Raw genomic sequence first — 25,123 nt, 5'->3', positions numbered from 1 at the left:
TGCCCTGGACAGATGCAGCCACAAAAGTAAATTGCCCTCAACACAGGCACCGGACACATTGCCTCGAAAACACAGTGCTCTGCACACTGGCACTTGCCCTGAGCACAAGAACCGGACACACGGTGCCCTGGGAACAGATTAACTCGAAAAAACAGTGGCCGACACAGGCATCGGGCACAGGCACCAAACGCGCAGTGCCTTGACACCCATTTCCTCAAAAGAACATTGCCCTAGGCGGAGGCTCTAAACGCAACAAGACTCAGATCCTTCTTCGATATGGTAACAGGAGAGACGATGGACTACCGGTAGCCTGACCAGCAATGGTAGTCTGGCCCAACTGCGACAAGCCAGCCGAATTCACCATTCCTCGTTGACGCTATTGTGACCCTCGGCGACTTCGACTCCAGCAAGATATATATATATACATGAGGTTTGAAGCCCATGATGTCCTTCAAAGACAGCAACAAGAGAAAGGATAGGCAGCTCGTCTTTGAGAGCACGGATAACCCCTCCGAGCCCGAAGTGAGATGACCCCTCGGTCTTGCTGCCCTAGGCGATTTCGACTCCAGCGATGCCTAAAGGAGGTTTGATACTCTGGATGACCTTTAGCCATAGGGATGTTCACAGTCTGCGAGAGATCGGCACCACGGTTCCCTCTCACCACCATCCTGATCACACCTTGTACCATCGAATTTAAGCTTGATATCAAATCTCCTCCACGAATGACCGTCGAAACTTGGATAATGGCGAGCTCTAACACTGGCGCAGGGGTATGGGGATGTCAGTGGCGATCAGACTAGACGGAACTGCCGCTGTTAAACGCAACTCCGATCGGAACAGAGATATCGTTTCTCAGTGCCCACCAAGTCTTCTGGACCTTCTTCACCCAGTTCCGAGACCAAATCAAGGAAACACTTGCATTGGTGTAAAGCGTTTACGGGCTTCGGAATACAACCCTTCTTAACACTTACTCCGAACATAGCAGGCAGGATATTTTGTCTTCTAGTCCAGCACCGCCATCAGATATTATCTCCCCGCCAACATCGATCCGCATGCTCAGTCCATCGCCACCCGACCTCTAAAGGACCTGACAGACGATGAAGCAAACGCAGAAGAGATAATTACACTCTGTGCTATCGGAGAAGGTCTGCAGTCCGGATGGCACGATGCATACTTTCTTTAGTTGGAGCTTATTATCGCTCACGACGAGGCGATTCGAAAATTCCGCATTTGGTCACCAAGTCGAGCTCCTTAATCGCGAAGTCACTAAAGAGACTAGTGCCACGGACAGAGATCCACACTCTTGAGGTAAAGCTGTTATACGCAGATGAACGTATGCGTAGTATCAACGAGGTGCTAAAAGAGCTCGAAGGAGGGCGCGTCGAACCCAAAGTCGCAGAATTCCTTAGGGAGCGGCATGACCGTTAAGCACACGAAGGAATTCAAGCTGCCAGACTCACAGTCTAAATGGGATGATCCAAAGTTCAAAGGTACCAGGCATTGTGAGACCATTATGCTCACTGCATGCTCTGTCGATCAATGGCCTTTTCCCGCTTCCACCGACAGTGCCAGAGCGACATTAGATTGTTTCAAATCCCGTGAAATTATCGTAAATCCGGATTGCATTCACCTTGCCAGCAAGGATTCGGGAATCCGGAATGTCTTCCCATTCCTTTCCCCGGCTTCGACGTACAAGTCAGAGGATTTATGGACGATGAAATCCCTCTCTGACGATGAGATTATCAAAATCCTTACCGCGGGATTGAACAATATGCACGACATTGACAAATGTGCGGAAGAACTGATTCACTTGCACTTTAGCCTTTAGCTTTGAGGACCTTTGAATCCTCACAACGCACATAAAGTCTGGCCCTCTCTCACTCTACTCTCTCGCAGATCACACCGTTCATCTCTCTACACATCTCTCAAATCAACAGGGTCGATTCTTGATTGGTGGTTTAACGAAATCGGTCAAAAATGTCCCAGTCCAATACCCTCCCAATCCACACTGCGCCGTCGCAGACGGCATTCCGTACCCCATCTCCTCCAGGCCGTCCAGGAAGCCCCAATACGAATGCAAGCCCCGGCCAAGGAGTAATCAATAGACGAAGTCCATACCAGCTGGATCCGGCTCAGGCAGAAAGCGACCGTGGCTACGATGGAATCATCACCGCCCTAGAACAGGTCACTTCAAGCACAACCCTAACAGTCAAGTTCGAGGGGGCTTTTCACAAGGATAAATTAGGCGCTCCCGTCATTAAGGGGCAGACTATGTCTTTTAGTAAAGCTAACGCCGAGATTGTGATGAAAAGCGTGCTTGAAACGCGCAGACTCATTGCACGAATCATCAAGATTGCAAACAAGTTCGATCCCAGTGGACCTGAGCTCGAAAAGGTTCGCTCGATTGATGAATACCTTCGATGCACGATAAATCTACATCACATGCTGTCAGAAGAAGCGCTCAAGATGACAAGATGCCTCCAGGAGGTAAAGGATCACCGACAAAAAATGGACAATAAACAATTAGCTGATGTTCGGGAACATGTTCGGTCCAGTATGCGACTAGGTAAGTCAAAAGCATGTCTCACTGTGCTAGGATGAGTAACTTAGTCTAACCTCGGATACTAGGGATGACGCCAATGGCGAGCTCATCCTTCCTACCCATGGTCAACACCAGCGGAGGGTATTTCCGGTTGCTTGACGGCCATTTCAAACATCACGTAAGGCTGATGCAGCATGCACAAATATGGCGAAACGAGGTCGTCAATGCTGCCAAAGACGGTACGCCTATGAACACAATGTTAAATCTATTCACCTTGAAGACGGCAGCAAACTGCCTGGGATTGACTGGGATCGGGAACACGTTCGAGAAGAGAAAGCAACTCCGAAAGCAGGCAATCAAGTATTACGACATTCGAACAAGGCTCGGCGGTGATGACAACGAACACGCACCAGATCAGCGCTCCAGTGTTGAAGGGTTGACCATCACCGACCCGGACAACTTGGCAAGCCAAGGGGAGGGGCCACCAGATGAGGCGTTTTGGTGCCCAATTCTCAAACGCTACTTCGAGCCATGTTGGATCAGAACAGCACACATCATCCCAGCAAAAACGCCGGAGATGATCCTCATACGGACCTTCGGAGAAGTAAACGCTGCAGGTCTTTTGAATTCGAACCGCAACCTACTATGTATCCATAAACGTCTCGAAATAGCGTTTGATAAGGGCCAAATTACCATTGTTCCAGTGGCACCACGATCCTCACATTCAGAGGGGCCAACCGAGTTCCGAGTCTTCTTCATTGACCGCTCGCTGGTCTACTCACATTCAATTGCTCTTACTATTGTCGCTACGAGAGAGAACATTTACTGGTCTGATATCGCAAAAGACCCGGTGTTACAGTTCAAGAACGACAATCGACCAGGCCAACGGAATCTATTTTGGCATTTCATCACCAGTTTGACCAAGGCAAAGAAGGGAAGCTTTGTTGGTCTTGCCGATGCCCTGGAGGAGATTGATAGAAAAGAGGTATGGCATCTACCTCAGCCAGCGCCCTGGATCGAGAAGGGAATCTTGAAAAGTATGGCCGAGCAATACCTCATGCCGCAAATCTTCATTGAGTCCGCGACGTTCAAGACAAACGCAAAGAAGCTCCACAAGATGGAGGACGATTTGGCAGGCCTTGCTGTATTCAAGCTTTCATCGCCTAAAATCAGGTCGATCTTCGGGGATGAGTACGACGCTGATGATGTGGCGGAAGGAATGCCCCCTAACTTCGGCGTGGACGAGTACTACTCGCCTCAGAATTTGCTTCCGTTGGCTGAAAATCCTCTCCCAACACATTGGGAGCGTGATGGTTCTCCCACGCCAGGGGCTCGTCTGGCTGACACGATCAAAAGAAGGGCCTCAGATGCTCTCTCGACCACGGCACGGATGGCCTCAAAATCATATGGTAGAGTCGTCAGTCTCTCTCTGCGTCCTCGCAAGAAACGAGGCTAGCTGGGATGTCCATAGTTCGGTAGTGGAGTCTCCATACTTCCAGCAGATAGCGGACCCCTGGTAGCAAATTCATATGTCCCTTTTTTTCATGTCACGTCTTTTTCTTCTCTTCTTGTCACTCTGGGTATGTAAATTTGGGCAGCAGGATTTCACCAAACCCCGATTTCGCCCAGCACGTTAGTATGCGTCCTGGGACTGGCACCTTTCTCCTCCACCACCTATAATGTTTTGCCAGACCCAAGGTACAAACAACTTCCGGCATTCCTGACAACATTCTGGCGCATATTCACACTAGGTAATATCAGTCCACCTGTTGCTCGATAGACATCTCATCATCTACCTGACCTTGATCTTTTTGGACCGACAGCTTGTCCATGCGAGCGGCCTGGACCTTCCACCACGTTCGGAGTAGTAGGTCATTTGGATTACTTGACAGAGACTTAACTCTGGATCTTTCCGGAAGGGAGAGAGGAACAGCCACAGCCTAAGTGACTTCTGTGCCGCACGATCTGGAAGATGAGGGAAAGTCTGAAGTGAAATTCAGTGCGGAGTCACACCAGGAGGAGTTTAGAGATGTCGCCATTGAAGGCTTGAATCGATTGCCAAAACCTGGGTGCGGATGGAGGCAAAAAAAAGTCCAATAGGGGACAATCGTCCGGGGAGGCATTCTTTTCACTATGGACTGCAACAATGATTCCCATCATTTCTTCTTCACATTCGGACTCCTCTTTATACGACTTTATCACGCCAGTCTTTCGCTCCAGTCAACTGACACGCAGGGTCCTTCAAGCCTGGGCGTGCAGCCGCTGGTTCTTCCACACTCCCATTGATGGACATGCCGGGCTGCATGGACACCATCGTGGGGATGATCAAGAAGGGAAGGAGGGTCACGCTGGTGGGCAAGGACGTCTACGTATTCATGGATCGAATCATGGACCCCCATGAGTCACGACAAGACGTACGGCATCAGCACGCTGTTAATTATCTGGGTCGCAATCATTAGGCTACAGGCACGGAAGTGTTGTGGGTATATAGTAAAGCACCATGCCACACACGATGGGTTTGGACGTTGAACTCGCGAGTTTTATCCGCTCAGAGACACAGTGACTGCACAGCGCCGCAAACTACGCAACCTGATTGGCGGAATCCCCACAAGCGCAAACTGCCCCGATCACAAGGGGGGAGAGAATTGTCGAAAAGACCTCTACGGGTTCAAGGAGACACCATAAACGGCCCAGTCCACTTACCCAACCCTCATGATCCATCTCGACGCGCCCTCGTAGCGTACTGCACAACATGGATGGATTCTTAAATGCGCTTCACGAAGATACCCCGAACCAGGGACCGAACTTAGGAGACATCCGAACGCAGATATTTGCGAACAGCGAGACACTGCCCTCGCCGGGTCTGTTGTTGGGACCCAACGACAGCATCGAGAATTGGGCAACACTCGACCACCGCATGGAAGCCGCCTTTCGGCAACTCCTAGTGACCCACGAAGCAACCCATCTAAGGGTCCCTCCGGTCCAGTCGACGGCGGGTATCACTCCCGTGGGCTCTCCTAGCGTCCACACGCCAGGGACCAGTGTCCCGGCCGGCCAAACTCTCCGAGTACCCTCAACGTTCCTGGGGCCAGCCCAAGCGCATCTTTCCTGACCATCCCAGGCGTTATGCACCCTCCGATATACAAAGCACATCGCAAGGGGGATCTCGCTCAGGCTTGGATCCTGTTCATGGAAGAATCGCTCCAAATGAAAGAAACACTTCAACATCGACACCCATCTCGAGAAGAGGAAATAGCCCTCGCATTGCCCTTTCTCGAGGAGCACACAGCTAGGTGGTGCGCCCTCACAATCACACGCGAAGTCGCTCGACCTGATGTCGAGAAGCTTTGAAATCCTCATGATGAACTTCCTTATACCATTGTATGCCTTGATACTATTTTAGAGCACCAGAATGGCTTCAAAGACAACAATGGTGTGATTCGATGACATATTCAGATCTTGGGACCCGCTGACCGTACATCACCCGTGGCTTTACACCATACGTCGACTTCTTCATTCCCTTGTTATTGCGAGCGGCGGGTTTTCGCTTTACGCCACGACGGTACACCACATTGCCCTGTTCCAAGCATCCTCCGCGTCACGGGCGTACAATATACAATTCTTCACGGCGATAGTACGGGTGGAAACTCTGATATGCCCCGATCTCTAGACGTATCTAGAAGGCCCATTCATTCCCTCACTGCTGCTCCCTTATCTCTTTCGACCGTCTCTCACAGCCTTGAGTCGAGAAGGCCAGAGAGTCTCTGTTGCTGTCCGGCGTCGTCGACCAGATTCCCCATCGTTACCTTCTACCATTGCCCCTCAACCTAAGATATCTCGGGCATCTAGGGGACCAAAGACCAAGGCTCTTTCTCTCTTCTGCATCCGCGTCACCCATTGTTTGCTGTTGCATGTTGGTCGTTCTCGTCTGTGTGTGTATGTGTGCGTGCGTGTGTGACCAGGAAGGTACAAGCCAGTCAAGACGCACAAGCCTCAAGTAAGATTGTAAAGACGACTGTAAGGTGCCCATCAATGTCTTCGAAACCACGCTGCGGCATTTTGGAGGGTTGCACCAACCCGTTTTCTGCAAGATAGCTCTGGAGGCAGGTGTGCGTTAGGAAGTGTGCAGGAGGAGCGGCGATATGTGGCTTGTGGCCATGAACAAGTGGCAGACTGTCACAGAGTCGGAGATCACCACCGTAGGTTTTCCACGAGTACGTCTTCAAATGTCCAATCAGATCACTCTTCGAGAAATCCCTCGGAGGGAGGAGCTCATGTGCCAAGAATGATTCATCGTCCTCGCTGTCTGAACTGTCGTCACCAGTGTATATGGATTCCGTCGGCTAGCGGACCAGGTTGTGTTGCTCGAGAACATGGCTGCTGGGGTTGGAGTGGTGACTGAGCAGGCTGCGGCGGCTTTTCAACATGACCGCCGCTTGGCCAACCTCAGAAGACGGCAGAGACGCAGCCGGCGACGCCAACGGGATCGATGGAACTTTCTCTGCTCGAATGGCTTGCACATGGTCTGGTTGGTGATGGCGTTGGGCACCAGCAAAGGCTGACGTCCGTGGACATGTCAATCGACCCGTTGATGAAGCCGTCGTCTTGCCCCTAGCGGACGCGAAGAGCACAGCCACGACCAGCCTCCCCTGCTCGCTGAACGTGAGACCTTTCCACAGTAACCAAAGAGGATGCATTCCGCGACACCTTTCTGTAGTAGTCAAAGAGGAGACATTTTGCGATCTCTTTCCGCGATAACCGATGTGGAGAGATTCTGCGATACCTGCCCTATTAACCGAGGGGGAGGCATTCTGCGATGCCTTTCCCCAGTAACAAGAATGGAGGCATTGTGCGATATCTGCCCTATCAACCAAAGGGGAGGCATTCAGCGATGCCTTTCCACAGGAACCAAAATGGAGACATTGTGCGATGAGCTGCTCGACCATAGGACACGGTCACGATGGCGCGGCCGAGCACCCTCTCTGGTAGAGGCTCGCGGTCATCTCTGTGAGGGCGGACGAGCTGCTGTCGAAGTTCATGGCCGCGGGCACAATGATGGCAGGGATCGGCTGCGGCTCCCTGCTCCTCATCCTAATGGACTTCCTGTACTTGATCTCCACGCTGCCCATCATCATGGTGTTGCGCATCTGCATGTACGGCTTGCCGATACCGTGCTTGCCTGTGGTCGAGTGGGCGATCTTGTCCAAGGATCTCTCCACCCACAAGCGCCAGTACGTCAACATCATGGAATGGCTTGCGGGTTATCGACCAGCATCAGGAATGACTCAGAACACGGCGAAGCGAACACGGACGAGGAACAACAGCACCCAGACGGTGACTCAATCCCAGTTCTGGTGGTAGATCAAAAAGGGTTGTGTTGAACTGAGGAGGACTGAGGACTCGTCGGTTTGTCGACGGTTGAAACTGTGCTGTGCCGTCTGAGGGAGATCTCACTCGAGAAGTCCTTTTGTGGCACCCCCAGACAGGCGCGATTTGATCAGCCAGGTGAGAAACGCGAAAACCCAAGGCGACGCAAGCAGCCTTCGCCAATCCGATGAAGAGCTCGCACCCTCCGAGCAATTCTCGAAGGCGAGGTATTTTTCGTGGCCAGGGGAGCCTGCGCTGGACCTTCGACTGTTCCGGCGAACGCAACGGATTCGGGCTTCTGCTACCCTCTGAGGGTCGCCCGTCTTGTTCGGCCCGATGCCCGGCGATAAATGGCGAATGTGCATCGATTATCGTCTCTCGAACAGCGTCACGAAGAAAGACGCTTATCCTTGATCTCGAATTCAAGACTGTCTGGATCGCATTGGCCACGTTCAACTCAACACCTCTCGAAGGTTGAACTGACCTCGGGATGGGGGATGTCATCGAATCGAGATGGCCAAGGGATTAATCTCGAATGTTGCCTTCAATACTCGTTCCGGGAAGTACGAATGGGTTTCTAGGCCCTTCAGATGAGCGAATACACCCTCCACGCTTCAAAGGACCATCAACGACACACTCCGGGGCCTTATATACAAAGGATTCGTGATTCTTTACTTGAATAATATCACTGTGTTTTCACCGTTGACAGTAGAGCATTATGACCACCCTCCGAGGTCCTCGCCCTTCTCAAGCAGAACGAACTGTATGCGACACCGTCGAAGTGTGTTGTCGGAGTCAAAGAATTACAATTCTATGGCTATCTCTTATTGTCTTTGCCCTCTCACATAGTCTGAGCACTTGTGGAGCGCAACACTCTCAACGCCTTTAACAGACCGGTCTCTTGTCCACATTGATGTTCGACAGTATGCCACGGGAGGTAGTGCCACCGCATATTGCTCTAGTCCTTTGCTCTTCACCCCCTCCCATAGTCTGCGCACATGTGGGTCGCAACGCCTTCAACGCCTTCAACAGATTGGTCTCGCGCCCGCCACCAGCGCCGAGTCATACCACGTTCAGGACCATTCCACCAGAGGTTCTACCACCGCATATTGCTCCAGTCCTGTTCTCCTCACCACTTTCTTGTTGGCTGTATTCACATTGGAGGGATTTCCGTCCAGCGGAAGGGTGAATACCAAGCACTTGCATTCCTCCAATAGCTTCCTCCTCACCTCCGCCTTGAGCTTCTCATCTCGTTGTCTCGCCTTTTCCCCTTCTGCACTCATCATCCGGTTCTGCAACTCTTTGGCCGTCGCGGCCAACTTGACCCGCTTGAACCCCTCGTGTTTCAAGGTGAAGTCCACGCGACGTAGGCCCTCCTCGGCGAATTCAAGATAAGGACGAGCCCATTCCTCAGAGAGATCAAGGTCAATCGGCCAGTCAAAGAATGTAACATTAAGGGTCAGGTGTCGCAGTGCAGTCGCCTGATTCCGGACCTGTCTTAAAACCATTACCCATTTCGCATCGTGTCTCAATTTCCACTTGCGGTCCGCCATCCATTTGGGTTCCGCGTACCCGATGTGAGTGATCTCCAAGGCTCCGATGCTCTCACGAGCTGTTTGAGAAATAACCTTGAGGAAATTGCGCAACACAACGATTCGGTCGAAGCAGAAAGTGGTTCGGGAATAGATGAACTTGCTGGCTTCCTGTTTCATCTGATGACAGCCCCAAAGGAGAGCAGTCGCAGTTGGGTTTCCAGAGAACTGGCCAAGGAGACGGTGGGGTGGTAGCTTGTGTTTCTTGGAAGGTTCTCTTTGCCTCATCAACTCGAGTTCCTTCTGAGGATGATTTGCTGAGATCATGACTCGAGCTTCGGGGACGACCAGATGATAGATCCGGTCCCTGATCTCAATAGGTAGCTCGAAGAAGGGGAACGGTTTCGAGAAGACTTCGGCGGTCGGGTCAGGAAGGGGATGACGCGTCTCCGCTTGTGGCCGGAGAGAAGATGGGCCTTGAGGCTGGGGGATTGGACGGAGGATATGCCATCGATTGCGGTGAGGAAGGTAACAATAACGCTTCGATGAAGACATTGTCATTCTTATGTGGTGCAGTCTGATGCCCGAGGTAGTGTATGCGAAAAGGACGAGGGCTGTGTGGGAAAAGTGGCGCAGTTGAAAATTTGTGGCGGGTGTCACGGTTCCGCCAAGACCCGGTTGGCACGTGGCTATTTGACTGTCCGCCTGCGAGCTGTACCTCGTCGCAGGCCAGATCACTCAGATTGGCTCCACGAGTTCGTGCTCATATCATTCGCGCTGCACAGTGTGCTGGCACAGTGACAGCGGGTTCCATGATTCCTGCAACTTCGGTGGACAACCATTTGAAGCGAGACCGTCCGTCTTCCCCTGGTCTCAAGCCCCGCGAGCCTCTGATATTGGGGGCAGGAGAAAGTTCTGGACAAAAGATCTCAATCTCAGTCCGTAAACGTCGATCCTCCAGTTGAAGAGGTGCTTGGACCTCTGTCTGCGATCCCTTATCAATCAGTTAAAGTGAACCAGCCAATGGAATGGACGATTCAGTGGCTGCCATCATTTCGAGAACCCTTGTCGACACTCTCAGCGAGACAGACTTCTCATACGCCCTACCAGCCTTTACCCATCCCTACCTTCGTCCATGCCTCCCCTTGCCTTCCCTGGCCCACTCACTCAGAAACTCAAGCGAAGACAGAAGTCACCTCCAGAGAAGGGACAAGATTGGGAACAATCCTTCTCGCTCCAATCAATGACAAAGCAACTTGTTTCAACACACGTACCAACTCGGGTGCTGCTTGCGTGATACTGTGGCGGTTATCCGAATATACTGGCTATTCGACCACAAAGACGTCGAGCCCATGGCGGCTCGGATCAAAAGAATCTTGGTGTGGTCCAAAGACTGCAGGCTCCAGTCCCTTGGCCTGTTGAGCGTGAGTGATAAGCCTGCGAAGCCCGACACGGACAACACAGCGCAGAACAGTGCGCCGTACGAGCTTGCTAGCTTCAACACCGCCCCAAGCAGCCCCCCAAGCATCGTCAAAAGTGTCATGGCGGAAAGCTGGCCTCCTGGGGTCGGACAGTCTGGCCAAAGCTAAGGAGAGAAGGGATCACATCTGCCTGGACATACAAGTGGTCTGACCAAATCGGGCATGGCGGAGGAGTTTACTACGACGTTGTGCAAAGTTGGTTTGCTCCATGAAGATAACGAGTACTCCTCTAGCTTGATTGCGGCTTGGTGGAATTGGCAACCATTCCTGAGATCTGCCTCTGTCTGTCTCTGGTCCTTGTGACTAGTGCCCTGTGCCTTCTCTGGCTTGTTCTTGTTCTTGTTCTTGCTCTTGCTCTTGTCCTTGTTCCTCTTTCTTGTTACCCTATCCCGACCTCACAGCGACCATGACAGTGACGGTGATGTGACCTCACTGTGGCCGTGACGTGGCGTCCGCCGGTCAAAGCAACCAAGCAAACAACGAACGAACGAGACTTCTCCGTCATCGTCGCCGTCACAGTCATCAGCAGCAGCATGCCGCTCGCCTATCGTTGCCTTATCCCCGCTCAGAAACCGGAACGGAACGAACCCCAGCTGAGATAAGCTAAGCAGTGCTCTGTCTGTCTGTCACAGTTCGGTTAGTTGGTCACATCGATTAGGTAGGAACTTTCGGGCGGTCCTGCAGACCCCTTTGCACTGTTATCAGGAGGTAAAGCGAGACTCGACGAGTGGCAGGCACCTGCAGCCTGGTCTTTCTCGGTCAGGCCGGGTGGGAATCTGGGGAAGAAGCGAGCACGAGGCTTGTTTTGCGACCAGCACAGTGGAAGTGATTGCAAAAGGGATATATATGGTTATGAGCACACTAGCTATGCCTTGGGTCACCGGTGGGTACATGTTATGGTCCTGTGCCTAGATCACCTGATCAATGTTGATGAAGGACGTGCTACGGAATGTGCTATTTCAATCCGAGTGGGACTCTCCCTTCGGCTTGCGAAGGAACAATCCGCACTACGCCCCCGCCATGTTCTCAGCCCAGCTCGTCGCGAAGTCTCTGCTGGACGTGGCTGGATCCTGATATAGGGCACATGGACACTGACATAGCCCGGTGTGGCTTTCGGTCACCTCGTTCTTTCGGCGGTATCTCCTGCGTCTTCTGTGTGGCACGACTTGGTCGTCAGGACGGCACGGGCGCGCATGGATGCTGACTCTCTGATGTCCACACCATCTCCGTCATGTGGTCCTCGGTGGGCCTTGCAATTCCGGGCAATTCTCAAGATCGAGGCAGCTCGCATCCACAGCCGCGTGGGTGAGTTGCTAGCCTCCCTTCCAGAGAAGTCCAGAAAAGCATCTTTGCCGGACGAATGCCGGAGGCCTCCAAGTGATTCGCAGTCGGGTGATGGCTGGCCGGAGAGCAGACATTGAACCTGGGAGTCCATCCATTCTTCCCCGATGCCACGCTCTGACCTGCACCGAGGCCTTATGTTCAGATTCTGTGATCCAGGAGGCCTGCTCCCCCCACCTTTCTTATTCACAAGTCCCTCACAAGCATATTAGCCTTCAGTGGTGTTACTGCTCATTCCTCGGGAGATGGCTTTCCCACTTCTTCCTGCCACGGAAGTCACCTACCGTGGAAGCACCAGAGTCATGGACTCCGCATCGAAGGATAAGCTGCTGACAGAGCTTTGGGCCACAATTGAAGCGCCAACTACGAAACGTAGAAGGAGCAATCCCGCGTTCGGATCGTCAACGATCGAGCATTTGGACCTTCACCACTCTTTCAGCCCAAACTGTTACCACTTACCGATGATGTTTCCCGACTTGCTCTGCATGCTCCCTTGTTTCAGCACGGAGGCGCTTCCTGAGCGTGTTATCAATCACAAGAGATCACTCTATGAGCTGAGCGTCCCACGGGTGTGGAATTGCTGCCTCGGTCCTCATAGGAGAGAAGGTATCGGTGGCTCATGGTGTGTCAGGGCGCTTCAGATGCTGTATGTCGAAGCTTGGTAAGGACCTGTGATGCCCGAATTGCACATTGCCTTCTCTTGTTCGATCGACAATACATTTGCGGTCCTGGGCAAGCACTGAATTGGCCTCGGTCAGATATATTGCATGTCACAACTGCGCAGGTTTCATCTTCGCAAGGACGACCACTTCAGCAACTTCCTTGTCTAGATGGTTTCCATTTATAAATGCGATGTTGCTCATTTGCTTCCAGTGGTCAAATCTGCTTCGGAGGTTTTTTGTGTCAAGGAAGACACACTTCCTCCCACTCTGCGTGCAGCAGCCGGGCTGGCTGTCAACATCGCATGCAAAAATGGCTTGCTGATCAAATCTCTAAAGACGACACTCGAAAACGCCCCTTGCCGGTTCGAAGACGATGGGTCCGCAGTGCCATAATCGATGACCTTACGTTGACGAATCTGAATTCCCGCCGTGTCAGCTCGGCCAGACGTTGGCACGCCAACTTCTGCCGTCCAGAGGGAACAATCGCCCGCAAGTTGCTGGACAGTCCTCGACCTCTCCACTAGACGTGGTTAAACCAAGCTATGATTCACGGCCTGCAACGCCGAATCCAAGTTCCTGAAAAATGACGCCAGTGCATCCTCTCAACCATGTCAGAGCCAGCTGTCTGACGTACCGTCACCGATGTGCTCCTGGTGTGGATCGCTTTCTTTGGGTGTGGAGGACACCTGCTCAATGGCCCCAAGTTTGCCAAAGAGCAGCTTGAGAGTGCCGACACATCTAGCGAGAAGGTCGGGAACGAACATGCACTCGGTGCATTGTTGGCGCGGGTAGTTGACGCCCTCAGGAGGGACACTGAAGTCCATCCTCAACAGGCGTGCCTTGCCTTTCAACCTGCTTTGACCACGCTAACCTCATGCCAGGGCATGAGGACCGTCCCCGAAGCTCCTGTCTACAGGTCTTCAATCTCGAGGGTCTCCTGCGCCTGCTCTCTGGTCCCCGGGCATGTCCTCACCCGCCATCTTCTCGGAGACAAAACGCGGATAGCTGGAGGAAATCTAACCAGAGCTGTTTGCAGTTCTTCCATAAATACTGCGATGAATGACGTCCGACGAACTGGATTTGAGCCTTCCAGGCCGATGTGGGCACAGAAGAGGGTATCTCTCGGCCCGAGATGGACAGTATCTTACACAACGTACATTAGCTACCTTTCTTTGTTGGGTTCCAGTCAGCCATCAAGTGGCTCGCTTCCTTAGAGTAACAACGTAATCTTTCTACGGCAGGTGTCTTTGATTCCCTCTCCTCTCCTTTCTCGTGGGAAATGGCAGGGAGGCAGGCGGTGAAGGAAAGAAAGTCCCCCGAAGCTCTGCATTGGGTCAGATCTCGTCGTCTCGAGATCAGATGTCCCAGGGGGAACTGCTCACGCATGAGATAGATAAGATAGGGAAGGACGAAGATCCCGTTCCAAGACTCCGATAGCTAGCTCCACTGATGCCAATAGCATACATACATGTTTGCCTCTGGCCAACAAGAACCATGCACGTCTTCCCGGTTTGTCTCGGGGTCCAGTTTCGCCTGCCATCCTGGCGCGCGATATAGATACTTGGAAAAGACTTCTTCCGCCCTTCTTGCTCGATGCGCCGCTGCTTCGTGTGCATCCCCTGCTCTGCTCTGAGTGGCTTTCCTTTCTCGATCCTCACGCTCATGCCCCATTGAAAAGTGGATTGGTTGCGGTCTCACGATGGGGAGGCTTGATTCAGCTCAACTGAAATGAGGACACTGGGTCAGTGCTCCGTGCGGGCGGCGACATTGTCATTGCCATTATGAAATGGATGACGTCGGCTAAACTCAAGGCCATGGCAGGCAAGACCCCGTTCTGCTCGATGGGCGAGTCCCTGCAAAACGGATAAGACATCCTCTTCCATGTCAGTCAGTCGCCCTGGCTGAAAGCGACATCTTCAATTTCCCAGCCAGCCACGGGCGAAGTTATTCATTCCGTTGGGGACAAGCCATCACCCACGGGCTATATGGTTGCATTCTTTGCGCGGGTTTTCATTGAGCCAGCCTTCCGGGAGGCAATTTGGCAAGCCACGGGAAGAGGGGAAGGGAGAGCGAGGCAACTGTTGGGAAAGCGAAAAAGTTCCAGAAACAGCCTGGTCACGAAATGGAAAAGCAAGCTGGAGGGATCAACGATGGACTCTACTTATTGCATACAGCGCTTGGGTTTTCATGTTCATTCGACGAGCCAAGGACCGGACCGCCCGGGATTTGGCTGATCAGTGTGAAATTCAAGGAAGAGAGATATCCAGGACCTCCCTCCCTCCCTCACAGTCCGTCCTCGCGGCCGGTTGAGATGCGATGGTGGTGCCGTCACACGAAAGAAGCCTGCTATCCTCTTCGTGTCGACGTCTCTCCACGGGTCAAAAAAGGTGAGTGAGTGTCAGGTTTTCCTATCACGAAGACTCAAAATTGAGGCCCACCTCAGCCCACCTTGAAAATTCACGCCAATGTCTTTCATGCCCACAGTCTTTCCAGAATGGGCGCGTATCGCGCGATAATCTTTCGTATTTTTATGGTGTTCCAGGATACCCACCCCGTGTCGCAACAAAGGGTCAACATTCGGACGTGTCATCGATTGAGTTTTGCAGGCCTGTTCACTGGAATCAGGAACAGGACGAGCATTGTAGCCAACGTGAGTGTACAGCAGGCGGCGGAGATGACAATTCGGACATCTGATGTGGTTGACTGTCTTCATTGGGTTTCATTTGAGCTGAACCTCGCCGGTCTTGAGCATTGCAGCGTCAGTTTGGGCAGCTTCATTTTCGGTCTTGACAGTGGCTTCGCCGTCTTGAGCGATCTTCGGTTTCTCGGCTTTCTGTTCGACTTCAGGGACAGCAGTCTGCATCCGAGCGATCTTTTCATCTTGGTGTATGTCGAGAAGGACATCATGAACGATGGTTTCGATTGAATGTTCCACCAGGTACGTGATCTGGGTCCAGTCAGGGGAAGGAGCACGATGCAAGCATTTCTGGCCCACTCACCGCCTGGTCTTGATCAGACGCACTCAAGCTGACATCGGACGACTTGGAAAGTTTCGGGGAAGCCATGGTAGGAACGTCCTTAACCCGAGGTGATCCTGGGGGCGGTTGTGGGGATTGCATGCTGGGCACTGGGAACACCACCGTCGCCGCACACAAGATATATAAGTATTGAAACCAATAGATATTGTGTTGCCGGCAGGCACAGAGACTTACGCTCGACTGACAGCGACGAATGATTGCCCACTGGGCCTTACCACGCCGACTTTAACCGCAAGTCTGACCAGGTGTGCAATGCCACGATTCCACCCTTTTCTTGTCCAATGCCGGCAGGCATCCAGAGGCCAAGAGAGAGGGAGGAGAGAGATTGATCGGAGAAATCGAGAAGGTTGCCGACTGACCAGGTGCGATTTCAGGGTCCTGCAATCTGTCAGTTCCACAGTTCCACAACTTGCAATGGAGGCTGTTCACAGATGATTTCAACGTCACAGAACGATGAGATTGAGGGCATCTAACGAGTAGTTTGATGGTGTTGAGATGAAGTGATCATGAGTTAAGTTGGTGGGCGGCAGCGAGGCGGAAAATTGTCAGTGTATTGCAAAGGCAGGAACTGGGAGCGGTATAACTATGATCCCCCAAAGTCACGTTATCTGTCTTTATCAGAAGCGTCGCGCTCCGTTTACCTTTGTCGCTAAGGTCAGCTCAGCTAGCGCCTCGCTGGATTAGAGTGGCACGGACGCCTGGAGTGACTTCTGTGCACACGTCCAAGGCGTAGTTGACGTGAGGGCGCGGTAGGGGCTCAGCGAGGTCTAGTTGGCCGAGTTTCACTTGGATAATGTGACACTAGACGAACAAGCGAGGTCTATGTCGAAGGCGGTCCTGCGCCTCGACTCAATTCCTCAGGAGGACCACTACGTGGCTTTCATGGCTTTCGACAGGACGCTCTTGGATGGTGACCTGCTGAATGTGGTGAGCCAAGCGTAGGTCGCATGACCGACGAAGGGCATCGGAAACGGCGAGGAAAGATAGATCTGTGGAGTCGCCCGGCTTGGTTTTAGATACTCTGGATGAAAGAGAATTGGGTGCTTAAGAAACAGATGAAGGATTCCAGAACACCTTGGATGGACGGCAACCAGAATGAACATTGAAAGCATGCTCACTAACAACCACACAATTTTCCCCAGAAAGAACACGGGTCAAAGCTGCGTTGCTTCCTTCAGAGCTACTGTGACCACACCTATCATCGCCATGTGGCAGAGTGTGTTTTCATTGCTGCTCTGACTAGATTTGGTGTAAAAGGGAGCTATCGAGGTTGAGACAGGCCGTGGTCTGCCGCCTGGCCTTTCCCAACGCCCATCTAGACACTCAAGGGCGGTGAGATGAGATGCTTAAGACAAGACGTGTTGCGATGCTCCACACTTGCATGCCACCGGGCACCTGAGTTGCACAGCTTTCGCCCACATCCATTGAGCTTGAGGAATGATGTTCCTTTCTGCTGTTTCTGGTCCGGAATCACATCATGGTGGCTGGTGTCTTCTCGAGTGATTTCAAACGCGGTCCTCAGCGGTCGAATGTGTCTTCAGCGTGTGATTCCAAAAGTCGGGAATGGTCTTGTGCGAAAGACCAATTTCAGCCCGTCCTGGAATTGCGAGTCTGACAAACGTTGAAATGCCAGGGTATACGAACAATCCCAAAATATCTGCGAACTCACACATGTCTTTCCACTCTCGTTTGCCCCTTTCCTGTCCCATGCCCAGCCTCACAGCTCGCCAGACAGTAACGGGATCATCCATTGGCCCACCACTAAACTTGCCCGTCGAGGTCACCTCGGCAGGGAGCTGGGCCAGTGTCACCCCACTCCCAGCAGCAGGGGACACAAACGTAAACCACTTTAGCCCACCTGCAATGACCTCCGCGTCAGCAACGGGAATGCCGTCGATCCATCCGGGTTGTGGGAATTCCACAGGACAGGGTCTGGGGAATGGGCCAGGAGTGCCGGCGGATGGGTTCGACAGCGAGCTCCCATCCATCCCCGAAGCGGTTTTGGTGCTCCGCGAATGCCGTCCTCGTATCGACGTATCATCGCACTCGAATGCGGGGAGGACGGAGGAGGACAAAGGCATTGTCATCGATCAGCAAGCTCTCTGCAGCAGATGCAGGACGTGGGCGTGGGCGTGGTGTTTTCGCCGGAATGGCCTATTGACCGCTCATAGGAGCACAGACAGCGAGGCAGGGGAGGGTTAGCGGAGCAGAATCAAGACTGCATGAAAGATTTTGCATTTACACTATCGAGTATGAGGAGAGCGATACCTCTGTCCAGATATGTCATGCTATAACGCTGAGAAGAGCGAATGTGATCCTTCACCAAGGTATGCTACCACTTGTATCTTTTGTCTGTGTTGTCGATGGCCACCAGCCGCTCAAGCTCCACCATGTCGAGCGCGTTCGGGTATGGTCGCCAAAGCATCCGAGAACTTTCATGAGATCGTGCATAATTGCGACCAGGTCTCGGACAACACTCAGCAATCACATAACGGTTGCATCATCTTCAGTTCGCAAGGTCGACCTGTCAACTGAGTCAGTAAAATTTTGTCATCGCAGGCATTGGTCTGGTGTCACCCACCAGTTTAATTTTGATAGTATCGACCTTGGCTGTAGAGTCTTCGCAATATTGACAGCTTCCAAACTCCCAGGACGGCAACTGATCCAAGGCCGGATCATGGGACATCTGGTAGCAGGCCAATCCCGGTTTTGGCGACTTGGGACACCTCTTGACCAGTCGTTTCTCCGTTCGGTGCTTCTCAGGGATCGCTCGAAGGCAGTGGACCTCGGTGAGAATTACTTTTCCGTACTGGCACATGATGAATTGAGACTGAGGGAAGATAGGATTGGTTAGCCCATGGCACAAGGGGGGCGGGAAGTAGGGGGAGTGAGCTGGAATTCACCAGTTGAGATTCTGGCTTGCTGATGATATCTGATTGAATGAAACAGGTTGCGGATGCGTATTTGAGAACAATGAGGCTGAACAGATTCCAGCCAACACTCAAGGTTGGATTGATTTGAACTGACTTGGGATGGTCAAGTAAGAGGAACGAGGAAGAGGAATGAGGGAGAGAGATGTGGAAGAAAGTGGATTGAAAAGATGGGACGCAGCTTTGGCCTCGAAAGTGGTTCGTGCCTTCTTCGTGTACAGCGGTGCAGCAGCCCCGCCGAAGGGGAAGAGGGGCCCAGTTCGACCCCTTACAGGAATCCAAGAACCAGCATCCGACGATTGATCAGCGACAGCTTTCAAGAGGTTGGTAGCCAGTTCCTGCGCCTCTGTGGACGGCTATCAACCTTTAAATAAAGCCACGATGATCTATGGATATGTATCGGGTGTGCACCTTGGATGTCGTGAAAAACTAAGTGACTGCATACATAGGCCTTGTAACTACAGGCTGGAACAGAAATTCCCCAGACTGGGACGTGGAAGCTGGAAACCCGAAAAGATCCAGTGAAATAACGAGTCCGTGACCGGAATTTTCAAGTCAGCATACTTGAACGGGGCAGGATCACAGGGAGACTCTTCCAGACTTGAACTGTTTGTAATTCGTCCACGACATCCGGTAGTGAGTGGTATACTTAGCCTTGCTGACCACGGACAAGGGGTGAGCTGGATTCATGCTTCCAACACTCTTCCCACCTATTCATTGGTAGCAATGAAGTCTGATTGCACCCCTTGACTCTGATGACCACATGATGAGAAACCCTTCCAGGATATGTTCATCCGTTCGCTTGGCCTGCGAGCTCCCTTGACTGAGCCTATCTCGCTTTACTCGTCCCTTTTAATACTCTTCGAGTTCCAAACTGTACCATTCGATCGACACCCGATAAATGACGTACATTCTGCTCTTCCATTCCCTGGAGTGTCTGCTTGATGTGCGTCGGGGAGGTCTTGGGGTTGGATAGAGAGGGTTCTCGAGACGAGGTACGCTGTCGCAGTCTAGATCTCGAGGTCGCCATCTGATCAGTCTTTTGGTAGCTGTCCGGAATGATCCCCACTCGGGGTTGCAATCACCTTTAACCCAGTCAGTCCACGAATCCGTTTGGTCGTGATTTCAGGTAAGAACGGCTTCGAGCTTACAGCCATTAGGGCTCTGGCAGTCCTTCATGCAGCCCTTTCTCTTGTACGGTCCTGATTAGTTGGTTGGAGGCGATTGCGTCCATCTCCAGCTGACCGAGGATGGTAGCGATCAGACTGTTACGCCGAGTGTTTGCACAATAGCCATGATGATTGACGGTGTCTGTTTCACGTACTCTCCGGTGTTTGTCTCGCCGAGGAGATCGAACAGTCGGCACGAGCTTGATCGCCCCTTGGCCACTCTTGGAGATATTGAGGGTCAACCGTCGCTCATTCCCCACAGACATTGTATGCTCCATCAAAGGCCAGTACAGACTCAGAGATCTGGGAGATGCACTTTTAAGGAGCACGCGCAGGCGACCGCAGCGCAGGCGTCGTACCCCTGCTCAGAGTCCAAATCAGGAAGCTATTCCGATAACCTCCAATTTCATGGCCACCCGCAGTGGTGAATCCGCACCCTCGTCAACAGCGTCAGATCTCGAGCTCCAAACTCGCCGTCCCAATTTCCGGACTTCTCGATCATTAGTAAGTGACATTCCACCTGACCGGTTCCCGTAACTTGGAGCGTTCACGCGGACAAAATAGTTCAATCGAAGACGCTTTACCTGCCAGCGTCCCCAGGCGCTCCTCCATACGAAGAAAATCTTCCTTGACGAAGCATGCGCAGCGATCCTGTCGCTCCAGGCGGTATGATGTCTGTTGTGCAATGGCTGTTACAGGCCATACGCTTGAAGTATGCTATGGAGAGCTTAGACGTGCCCTGATGTCGTGGCTGTTTCTGGTGATGGCCCAGATAAACAATGCTGTTGTGCAGCTCTTGCTCTCCTCCCTCCGAAGGTACATCTACCCAACCGCTCCATCGGGAGACACTTCGTTCACTTCGAGAAGGTGGTATTGCTATTTGGGACCAAAATGCTCAGGAAGTGGCAGACCTGGACAAGCAAACTCCAGAGGTTATCAAGACGCTCAAGGCACAACGCCCGAAATTGAGATGTGAGGGACTCTCGCGCTCCAAGCCGGAGAAGTCCTTTGCCATTAAGAAAACGTGCCGGGTATGTGTGTATACATGAGACACTGCAAGGCTTGAACACGGGAAACAAGGGGATTCGAGAGTTGACGGGGACATGCACGATGAAAAGCAAGGATCAGGAAGGAGCCGCACATGTGCTGAACAGCAGCAAACGAGATCGAAGCCAAAATCATATCACATCTCTCCATTCGTCAGTCAGCTCCTCCTCCCTGACCATCCTCCTCAGATCTTTCAGGACAGCCTCCGTGCGCTTCTCCACCACAGTGATTCTCAGGACGCGGAATCTGTTCCCACTGACCTCCAGTACCCTCACCCGTTCCTTGAAGCCTGGCACCTTGCCCAACAGTCCAGCCTATGGCGCAGAGCAAGTTTGGATGTTGTTTGCAAGCAAGAAGGTCTTCTTGCAGCAGCCAAGCATGCTTCCGCCAACCATGTACTGCAATCCTCATGTATATTCCACAACAAAGGAAGGGCTTCACCGTATTCTTTGGAACCAAGAGCTAGAGGAAGATTGTGTTAAAAGCTATTGTGCTCTACCAAAGGATATTCTGGAGTAGAAATAGGCATTGCACAGGATTACCTTATGGAGCGAATTCTCCAATTCAGACACGTCAAGCTGGTATTGGATTCATCTTTTCCGCCACTTCGTGAGCGCTTGTTGACCATGTCCGACACTTGTGACCTGATAGTTCCCCTTCTTCGTACTTCAAACGCCTTTCCGGGCTCTATGACAATATGCAACCAATACAAATGTGGTTCAGATGGTGCGTCATCCTGACCTCTCCGTCCGCAATGTCCTCCCAAGGACTGTCGAAGGAGCTGACTTGGTCTTCCGAGTCAGAGCGAATCATAGTCCAGTCGCCACGTTCCATGCCCTTTTGCCGCGGAGACATGAGGATGGGCTCCCGGTCCGAATCCAGAGACGAGGAAGGGTAGGAGCTCAGCTCGCTGTCTCTACTGCATCGACAAGATGCAAACGAGAAGGTGGATTTCGGGAGCGGGACGCGAGAGGGGCTTGTCCATTCCTTCGTCACCGGTGTCCAGGTGATTCGGACTTCCGGTGGACCTTTCGGCGTCTTCTGACCGCTGACTGCTCTCCCTAGCCGCCGGCGGGGATGTTCCTCCGGGTTGCCCCGGAATGGAGCTATAGTGGACTCGTAATTACGCCGGGAGTGATGGCGGAGCTCAGATGGCCCCATGGCTGATGCTGAAGATACAAGAGACTGATTGACTCCGGCATTCCTCCTGTTGATTTCAGCACGTTTGTGGTTATGTGATGACGCCGTACCTGATTTCTCTGACAGGGGAAAGGAAGGAAGGGGGAAAAAGAGGAAGCGAGACAAGGAAAAAAGGGAGACAGGAAAAGGAAAAGGTATCGGATCGCTCGTATCCCTGTCTCCCCGCTGTCACTCCAGCGCTTGCGGACGGACTGGAAATTTGAGGGCAGAAAATATTGCATGAATTCGTCCGTACATTGTCACAGAGCAACTCAGGAGACTGCAAGGGATACGGAATGCAGCACCATGAGATTGCAAGGGATAGAGAACACGATGGTATGTGCACGGGACACCCCAAGCAAGGGCGGACAGGAATGGCCCACGAAAGCATAAATAAACACTGTCCTCACATTGGAGAGACAATCCTCTTCCCCCTCTAATCATTCCACCCCAGGACCTTTTTACAGAACTCCTCTGCTCCAGATTATTCATCGAATGCATTTTCACTTCTTTCTCTGCCTATAATCATGTCTTACACCTCGCTCTCTAGTTTCAGGGCTAGAAGGACCAAAATGGAAAGAAAATCCCTCGACGAAGACAACATGGTAAGAAAAAGACCAGATATCGACACAGTGGGTACGCAAAATAACTAATCTGTTGTCCGGCGTCTTTAGGAGTCCAGTCTACAAAAGAGTCAACGCCGCGTCTATGAGGATGATTCGGACTGGTCTGATGAAGACTGGGACCTCAGCAAGTTCCGTCCACCGTCCGAAGAGCCACAAGCTCCGCCTGGAGAGATGATTGCGGCATTCTCTCATTGTAGTGATGATGAACGGCAACTTACTCGCGTCGAGATTGCGGACGGTTTTGCTCCATTCAAGGGCCAAAGACACATCAACATTGACGCATCATTCTGTTTCTTCCGCCTTGACGACGGCGTGGCTTGTGGCGCCTGGAGGCCAAACACACGACTCAGGTGGTTATTGCCCGAGGGTGTCCTCATGGCAAGCCTTCCTTTGATGCACCAGAGGTTGTTGACTGCTCGAGGACTGGCCAATTCAGGGTGCCGTAAGGATGCCGTCGCGGTGTGTACTGCGGTGTCGAAACTCATGAACTGGGAGTTCCAAGCCATTGAGCGCCGAACTATCTCGGACTCGGAGTCTTTCCGAATTTACAAAACTGCGATGATACTCTACAACCGGATCGCAAAAGAAATACCGCTTGTGATCACCAACGGAACTATACGAGCAACCATGACAATGACAGTCATGTTCCAGAATTGGTCAAATATAGCAACCTTCACCTATAACAAAGAGCACGGTGTTGCAGCGAACTTTAAGCTCGGAATTCGGACTCTGGAGGGGCTGGAAGAAGATGGCTGGCGCATTGTCGAGAACCCTGTATAACACGAGGAAACTTGAATGTCTCCCTTTGGGTAGCAAGATTATGGTCCAGTACGTCACCGCCCGGATCTAGGTGAAGCCCGGGTTTTTCTCTTTTTCGAATACTGGCCAGCTATGAGCACTTTAATCTCCGTGGTGGAGGACGTGGGAGAGGTACACGAAGACGTTGATCAAGGAGAGGTGAGACTGCGGGTGAAAGGGAAATAGGCAAACGCTTGATAGAAGGTGAAGGTGAAGGGCAAGGTCGGACGAAATCTGCAGCAAGTAAAGGGCGTTTATTTCAGGAGAGATGCTTTACAGATATGGAAAGGAGGTTGAAATCGTGAAGAAAATCTGCCTGTGACATTTCCGTGTGTAGTTTCGGACTCATCTCATGACATTCGAAACTGGTCAACCATATTGTTGATGTAGCCGTGAGTCTGTTTGCTGAATTCCGTCAGCTTGTTCTCTGTGAGGCACCCAATGCCAGGCAGGTTTCTTGTCGACAAGGAGTCCACGCCGAGTCGGTGTCAATGGCCGTTTCCTGGCTGGGGCAGTGACATCGGGGTCCTTCTGCAAAAGCGTGCTTTCACCCGCTGAGGTCGGCAGTTCGATGGCCAAGCCGTTCTGACCTTGGACTAAGTCAACCGCAACAGTTTTCCGGTCGAAGTCCGAACTTCCAATTGTCGCCTGTTCCAAATTCCCGAAAGTGTTCCGAGAGATCATGGGCTGGCAGGAACCACAAAACAAATAGGCCTGGAGGAACGAGAGTATCGACTTTTGTCGAAGGAATGAATGGCTGGAAGTGCGACAGACAGACCACACTTTTCATTGGTAGCAAGATACCGGAGCTTGGTGAACGGGTCTGCCAGTTCCCATGCGATCTTCCGTCTCCCGGTCTACTGAAGGCGAGGGGACAAAAGGTCGAGATTTTGCACCTTGATAGGGATCAACAGATGTTGGCAAGACAGGAGTAAACTGTTCGGTTAGACCTGGCGCCGCACACGCGACCAGTTATTAGAACGGCGTGTAGGTACTCCATCACCGTAGCACATAAGGCGCCCGTCTTCCGCGAAAGTTCTCCCAGCAATCTTCGAAGATATTTCACAAGACAGAGTGATGCCAGCGTATGTGAGGCCGGCGAAGGCAAAGCAAGAGATTATGGAAGACCACGGCGAGGGCAATTCCGACCTCGATAGCAATTTGAATGCTCTCCTCGCGAAATAACTGGGGAAGAATAGGGGGTAAGTATCTCGTAAGCGAAATCAACGTGAGAAAAAGATCTTAGGGGCACTGTATATTTTGAACGATAGGTTTAATTAGCTTGGCCCACCGCCAGTCGACCGGACAGGGAGTCAGAAGTCCTTATTTTCGAAGGTTTCCATAAATAGAGAATATATATATAACTATCCAGGAAAGAAGTATCTGCTATCTTATGTGTCACCCGGGAAGC

General features: G+C 52.1%; 8 protein-coding genes across 8 annotated transcripts; 4 read left to right on the top strand and 4 right to left on the bottom strand.

Annotated features, from left to right (window-relative positions):
• Window positions 1-1,977: 1,977 nt before the first annotated feature.
• AYL99_11681 (hypothetical protein) lies at window positions 1,978-3,998 on the top strand (the record flags this gene model as incomplete). The annotated part of the gene is made up of 2 exons (XM_018843186.1): window positions 1,978-2,566; window positions 2,629-3,998. The coding sequence occupies 2 exons, from the start codon at window positions 1,978-1,980 to the stop codon at window positions 3,996-3,998; spliced, it is 1,959 nt and encodes a 652-aa protein (XP_018687513.1).
• A 1,296-nt stretch (window positions 3,999-5,294) lies between these two features.
• AYL99_11680 (hypothetical protein) lies at window positions 5,295-5,654 on the top strand (the record flags this gene model as incomplete). Its single annotated transcript, XM_018843185.1, has 1 exon — window positions 5,295-5,654. One exon carries the CDS (start codon window positions 5,295-5,297, stop codon window positions 5,652-5,654), a length of 360 nt encoding a protein of 119 aa, XP_018687512.1.
• Window positions 5,655-7,579: 1,925 nt separating this feature from the next.
• On the top strand, window positions 7,580-7,903 carry AYL99_11679 (hypothetical protein; the record flags this gene model as incomplete). Its single annotated transcript, XM_018843184.1, has 1 exon — window positions 7,580-7,903. One exon carries the CDS (start codon window positions 7,580-7,582, stop codon window positions 7,901-7,903), a length of 324 nt encoding a protein of 107 aa, XP_018687511.1.
• Window positions 7,904-8,982: 1,079 nt separating this feature from the next.
• On the bottom strand, window positions 8,983-9,996 carry AYL99_11678 (hypothetical protein; the record flags this gene model as incomplete). The annotated part of the gene is made up of 1 exon (XM_018843183.1): window positions 8,983-9,996. The coding sequence occupies one exon, from the start codon at window positions 9,994-9,996 to the stop codon at window positions 8,983-8,985; it is 1,014 nt and encodes a 337-aa protein (XP_018687510.1).
• A 3,126-nt stretch (window positions 9,997-13,122) lies between these two features.
• Window positions 13,123-13,749, bottom strand: AYL99_11677 (hypothetical protein; the record flags this gene model as incomplete). The annotated part of the gene is made up of 2 exons (XM_018843182.1): window positions 13,123-13,445; window positions 13,560-13,749. 2 exons carry the CDS (start codon window positions 13,747-13,749, stop codon window positions 13,123-13,125), a joined length of 513 nt encoding a protein of 170 aa, XP_018687509.1.
• A 1,895-nt stretch (window positions 13,750-15,644) lies between these two features.
• Window positions 15,645-15,990, bottom strand: AYL99_11676 (hypothetical protein; the record flags this gene model as incomplete). The annotated part of the gene is made up of 2 exons (XM_018843181.1): window positions 15,645-15,872; window positions 15,925-15,990. The coding sequence occupies 2 exons, from the start codon at window positions 15,988-15,990 to the stop codon at window positions 15,645-15,647; spliced, it is 294 nt and encodes a 97-aa protein (XP_018687508.1).
• A 2,479-nt stretch (window positions 15,991-18,469) lies between these two features.
• On the bottom strand, window positions 18,470-18,781 carry AYL99_11675 (hypothetical protein; the record flags this gene model as incomplete). The annotated part of the gene is made up of 2 exons (XM_018843180.1): window positions 18,470-18,487; window positions 18,545-18,781. The coding sequence occupies 2 exons, from the start codon at window positions 18,779-18,781 to the stop codon at window positions 18,470-18,472; spliced, it is 255 nt and encodes an 84-aa protein (XP_018687507.1).
• A 4,079-nt stretch (window positions 18,782-22,860) lies between these two features.
• AYL99_11674 (hypothetical protein) lies at window positions 22,861-23,694 on the top strand (the record flags this gene model as incomplete). Its single annotated transcript, XM_018843179.1, has 2 exons — window positions 22,861-22,893; window positions 22,963-23,694. 2 exons carry the CDS (start codon window positions 22,861-22,863, stop codon window positions 23,692-23,694), a joined length of 765 nt encoding a protein of 254 aa, XP_018687506.1.
• Window positions 23,695-25,123: the final 1,429 nt, after the last annotated feature.

This window comes from Fonsecaea erecta, assembly GCF_001651985.1.
Source record: "Fonsecaea erecta strain CBS 125763 chromosome Unknown Scaff15, whole genome shotgun sequence".
NCBI lineage: Eukaryota > Fungi > Ascomycota > Eurotiomycetes > Chaetothyriales > Herpotrichiellaceae > Fonsecaea > Fonsecaea erecta.
Note: the sequence above shows the minus strand (reverse complement) of the source record. Positions and strands in the feature narration are given on the sequence as shown.